This window comes from Phaseolus vulgaris, chromosome 2 (assembly GCF_000499845.2).
Source record: "Phaseolus vulgaris cultivar G19833 chromosome 2, P. vulgaris v2.0, whole genome shotgun sequence".
NCBI lineage: Eukaryota > Viridiplantae > Streptophyta > Magnoliopsida > Fabales > Fabaceae > Phaseolus > Phaseolus vulgaris.
This window is the reverse complement of record NC_023758.2, coordinates 35650887-35657133: the sequence shown is the minus strand read 5'-3', so window position 1 is coordinate 35657133 and position 6247 is coordinate 35650887. Positions and strand designations below refer to the sequence as shown.

General features: G+C 34.4%; 1 protein-coding gene across 1 annotated transcript; it reads right to left on the bottom strand.

Moving 5' to 3' along the window:
- Positions 1-5033: 5033 nt before the first annotated feature.
- LOC137809422 (probable CCR4-associated factor 1 homolog 9) lies at positions 5034-5429 on the bottom strand. Its single transcript, XM_068610534.1, has one exon. The coding sequence runs from the start codon at positions 5427-5429 to the stop codon at positions 5034-5036; it is 396 nt and encodes a 131-aa protein (XP_068466635.1).
- Between the last annotated feature and the right edge of the window lie 818 nt (positions 5430-6247).

Genomic DNA, 6247 nt, shown 5'->3' with positions numbered 1-6247 from the left:
TACGTGGCTCTCATAGTTAAACACTTCTTTGTGCCACATTGATAAGAGGCTTCCATTACCATTGTCCCCACCATTGTGAATCCAACCAATACTATTATCTCCCCACAAAGCAAAGCACCTGGCTTCCGTGACTTGAGCAACTTTTGTTTCTTGTATACATACAAATTCTACCCCTTCACTATGTATACATCGCTTCAAATACCTTGCTTTCGTCCCTCCCCCTAGCCCTCTTATATTCAAATTAAAGATCAGCATGAGAAACGTTATGATCACCCACCTCTAATTTCTTCATGAACTCCACATCTCTGTCTTCCATACATTGTAGTTCATGGACTACCTCTTCTTCCTCCTTACGACACACTAGCCCAACTTGTTTACCACGACCCCATATATCTGCAGGCTCCTCCCTATTTCCAAGGATGCGTACACGGGTATTGTAGTTAACAATATCCCCATCTGAAATAGAGATTATTGGCAAACCTTCACTTGATAGTAAGTTCTTCCTCGCCTGTGACATCCTCTCGCTCAACCTTACAGACCGCCTAGGATGGGAATTAGGCTCCACCAATTCTCTAAGACCATTTGTCTTTCGTTGTCTAGATGAACTGGCGCACACGTTGCCCAATTTCCTTCCCTCCTCCTCTGTCTCAATCATGCCATTCATGTCCAATTCCCCATTCTCCCTTGTTGTCGACGCAGCATCAGGGTTTAGAGTGCCCATCCTTCTGTTTTCCCCGTTGCCTCCTTGTGCACAATTGTACCCGACCGTGCTTCGTTCCTGATTTGTTCCTACATCAGCCTCTGTCTCCCCCTTCCTTATGGATAGCAGTGTTCCGCCACTTAACATTCTGCGTAGCCCAAAACCCCCATCTCTCCAAGAGTGGGCCTCGCTATTGTCCAAGCCCAAAGGTGCTTTGGGTTCACTTTGTGCACCCCTACATTCTATTTCCACCACCAACTTGGCCAGGTCATCATGCGCTAGTGGGTAGCTTTGTGGGGTAGGTTTCCCCTGGTACACTCCAGCAGTCTCCGCAGACTCCTTCTGACCCACAGTTCCCTCTTTGGTGAATAACCAGGGTTCTTTTCTCTGAGCACTAGGGCTGCTGGTAGCAGATACCTCTGAATGCGCCCCTTTTGTCCTATTCCCACTTCGGATCTCCTCTCCTTCCGTCTCCACCTCTGATCGGCGATCAGCCTTTCCGTCCATGATCTTCTCTTCCCCACTCCAGCCCGTCTGTGTTGTTTCCTCAACATAGGTCTCAGACGAGGTAACACTGTCGGAGGATTCAAACAGATTCCGATGACATGTGCATTGACCTCCGGGTTTTGCAGGTTGTTCTTCTTCAATGAAAATGCTAAGCGTTTGGCCATTAATCCTTATCTTTTTAGAAACTCTAGCACTACAGTTCTTGAGCAAACGAACCTGGAGTCTCGCATACTCCAGATTTTCCCATTGCACCGTTGATTCATCTACCGATACTAGAGTGGCTGTCTCGCCTACCACCTTCGAAAAACAGTCTGTGTTCCACATAGTCAAAGGAATCCCATAGCATCTCACCCACGCAAGTTTGTGGCCTGCAACATGTTCCGCCGACCATGGATCAATATTCTGAAAAATACTTTCAAACCATTCCTTATTGAGTTTGATCAGCTCCTCCAAGCTACTCCCTTCTCACGGAGTAAGCAGGACAAGATTGTCCCCCATATACCTCACCCTAATCATACTCATCCCACCTCTCACAAATTCCTCCCCCAGTTGTTCATAGTCCAGCTCCTCCCTAAACTCCCCTATCACATTGGATTCCATCCACGGCAGGACCTTTTGTTCTGTTCTTATAATCGGTCCTTTCCATCTCATTTGAGAACCATTTCTCACAGCATCCGCATATGACTTCCCTTTTGATTTCACCTTCCACACCTCTTTTGTTCTCTTCTGAGCCTGCGTGGTAGAGGTTTCTGCATGAAACTCTATAGGATTTTTTGCCTTCTCTTTATGTTGCACCCCATTTTTATTGCCCCCCTATTAGCTCCATCCTCATTCCTTCTGTATCTTGGGACGTTTACGTGTAGTTTCTTGTTCCCAATATATATTTGGTCTAGATCCCTCTCTAGCCTCTCCACATTCCTCACCTCAAAGAATCTTACAAAACCAAATCTTCTCCCCCATCTATTGAGTCTTCTTGCAATAAAGACTTCCTTCACCCTTGCCCATCTTCTAAAAATCTTAAACATGTCCATTTCTACATACCCGTTTGGGAAGTTAGCGAAGAAGAACGTAGTAAAGTTCAAGACTTATAGAAATAAAAATATTAACAAGATAAAGTTCAAAACAACATCCTAAAGTCCTCAAGCCTCTGACACTTGTACACATCTACTCGTGTACTTCAGTTATTACAGTTCACAACACAACAGGTAAAACAAGGATAAGCTAGTAAAAATAAATTTTTATTATATACACAATTAAATCAAAAAAGAAAACCAAATTACATATATCAGTTTCTCAATTATTTAATCTTCTTCAAATCCCAACATAAAACAATCACATGGATCTACACATCCAGGATATTCAACAAACAGAATAAAAACTAACGCCTTTCGGAAGACCCGTATTAAGTAAGTCCTACCAGAGACTATAACACCTGATCCAAAGATTATCAGTGAATCCAAAAGAAAGGATCAAGGTAAGTTCAATACAAAGTCGTGCATCTCATAGGTCACGACGTGCATGAACTCCCCCATCAGCTTTTGATCACCTCCTGATATCTTAGTCTATGTGACTTAGACCATCAAGTTCGAAGATCTCTGTTACCACATAGACACCAATACTTAATACACAAACAAACATTAGTCCATATATTATCCCAAATGTATAAATTCAATTTCATACCATTTTCATCATACAATATCATTTAAAATGCAATCCACAACATTCAAAGTCTTATCCTATTTAACATTAAAAAAACAACACATAAATACTAAACCATCAAAATATAATAGTTTTACAAGTTTAAACAATATATATAATCAAACAACACAATATATAAACAAACAACATTCCTGCAAAAGAAATTGAATATTGGGACCACGTCAAGATCTTCTAACCTAGGATACTATTAAAAATTAAAGTTAGCTTCTTTTACCTTAAATATCTTACTCTATTTGAAATTCTACCTCAAAGAGGGAACCACTTCAAAATTTATGAACCTATAGCAAGTTATCCAAATATTAACAAATTTAAGTATGAGTTTAATCAAGTTGAGAGAACCACTTTTTTCAACTGGCCCCACTAAGATTGAAGACTAAATCATAGAAAAAAAAAACAGAGAATAAGGAATAAAAAAAACTTACTATGTTTGAAAATCTGATCGGGTAGAAATGTATCCTAACTCTTCAGGTACATGTTGATCAAATTTTGGAATAGATGAGGTTTGGAAGAGAAAATGAAGAGAGAAAGAAGAAAAGAGAAGATGAGAGAAAGATGGAGAAAATAAGAAATGAAAAATGGAGAGAGAGAAAAGATGGGGGCGGCTGTATTTTTTTTTACGGCTTTTACGTTTTTTATAATACATTAAATCGAAATACGGCACCATTAACTTATAAAAAATATAAAATTATTTTTTATTTTTTTAATTAAATAAATATTTTGTTAATATTGGTTTAACGTAACAGAGTTTTTTTAATGTTGAACATTAATAAAATTGACTTTGCTTAACTCTAACGAGACACAATGTTTTTTTTTAAAGAGAGTTAAAAACATAAAATAATAATGTGGGTTAAACGAACACTAAATTAAATAAAATTTTAATAAAAAAATTAACCTGAATCAAACGAATTTTAAATTTTAAATTTAAATATACACTCGATTTACATGTGAGTGTGAATGACAAAAATGTCCTAATATTGAGGATAAAAATATTTTTTGGAACTCTTTTTCTATATCACATTTCTGGATTTGGAATTTTAGAACACTTTTCTCAATTCCATAAATTATTTTTCGGAACTCATTTTTAGTTTTTGTTTCCTGAATCTAAATATTTATTATCTCTTTTTCAGGATATGATTATAAGTAAATCATAACTGATTTATCTAGTTTAGAATATTGATATATTTAAATTTAAATTAATTATTTTATATCTTTTATGTTACATTTTTTGGTTAATTTTTAAAATTTTAAAATCTAAAACCAAAGATTATATTTAAAATATTATACTATGGATCTTTAACCAAAAATTAATATTTTTATATTAAAATATAACTGAATAATAAACAAAAATAGATATTTTTATATTAAAATATAACTGAATAATATTAACTTATACCAGGTGAATTGTTTGTTTTATTTTTAATTATAACTGTAAATTAGACTAAAACAACGAGTCGTATTTTCCATCTACTCATTACTGTATTCATAAGAAAATGATAAGCATTACAATATTATTATTTTTATATTATTTGTTTGATTGAAATTAATTTTATTCCTAATAAATTTACGGAATCATACATCTATTTCGCAATTGAAAATTTTGTTAATTAGTATATAAAATGAAAATAAAATAAAAAATACAAAACAAAAGAATAGTACAATAACAAAGCCATCTAATTTGCGACTATTATTTCCAAGCCATATAGAACACCTGCATGTTTTGGTAAGTTAAACTCTGTATGAAAATAAAGAGTTTTAATTTTATTGAAAACATGTAGAGTGACTGAGCTATCGGAGCCTGCATGATGACTTCTTCTGCCACTATTATTCAAACCTAGAGAGTCAGAAATTTTGTCTAAACCGCCGTGAAGGTTTGGAAAAAATTTGATGAGATGTTTAACGTCGTATACTCTGTATCCAAAAAAGAACTTAACTAGTTGAAGAAAGTCACACAAGTTTGTTGGTAGAAATGGTTGCATATAAAAAAAGCGTTGGCTCAATATCTTCACCATGTACCCAAAATCATAGGCACCATGGAAAGTAATCCACTGAATATTATTGTTGCAGAGCAGTCCTGAAAACATCATTAGCTCAGCGAATCGCACACTACTCACTCCAAACTTTCGATTCTTCTCTTCTCAAAATCCATGCCTTGACGTTGAAGGAGGGCGATGGAGTGAGGAGCATGAGGATGTTGTGTCACATCGAAGTTGAATTCCCAAATGAAGCGGTTGGAGGTTCCAAAGGTTGGAAGGTTGTCATTGCTGTCCGAAAGGGTGAGGCCTACTTGAATGAGGTGCATATTGTCCACGTTAGCTTTCATCACTGCGTAGTTATTTTGTGGTTGTCGGAATGCTAGATGCGACTGAAAGACGACGCCAGGGAACTCCGTATCCATTGAGATGAAAGAGTATAAGGCAATGACAGAACGAATCAACTCGAACTCCGATTCAAGGTTGTAAGACCACACTGATCTTGTTATCACAGAATCGCAAGGGAGAGTCATGTTGTTGTTGCTTTCTCTTTTCATCTCTCTTTCTCTTCCGATATCTTTTTCTCTTCCAATCTCTCTTTCTCTTTCCTTCAAGAACAACATAACAACTACATCAATCCTTCTCACTACACTACTTTTATAGCCCAATCGAGCATATCTTACAAAAGATAATAAGATATAATTGATTTCTTCAATCTAATCTTATAATCACACTTATTATTTATTTATGGTATGATTCAAGATATTAATTAAATATATCAAGATTGAGATTGCCTTTTCCTTTATTAGAGTTTCTTAGATTTAAAAAAAAAATATATAAGATTACACTCTGAAATCTTATCTTACTTCATCCAGTGTACTCTCACTTGACATTTATTTACAAAATTTTATCTTTTTAATTGATATATTAAAATTGCATATAATTATTTTATCTATTTTACGTTATTTTTTTAGCTGATTTCTAAAACTATTCAATAAATAATCTATTAAGAAAAATAATAATCAATTATCTCAATTTTGATAATGTATAGTTAATTAATTATATGATATAATAATAAATTTAATTTTTCCGATTGTGCTTCTAAATATAATAAATAACAATATAATTAATTAAAAAATTGTAATTATTATTTTTTTCAAATTTTTTTAATAAACTATTTACAGTGTTATCTTATAATCAATACTTACTTTTGATATTACTCTTCTATCACCTTTAACAACTAGGCGATTTTATTTTTATTTATTTATAATATAGAAGTTCACCAACAATGTGATTTACTTTTTTAATATAACTATTCATCAATTATAATTTTATTACTTTGTTTAACTTG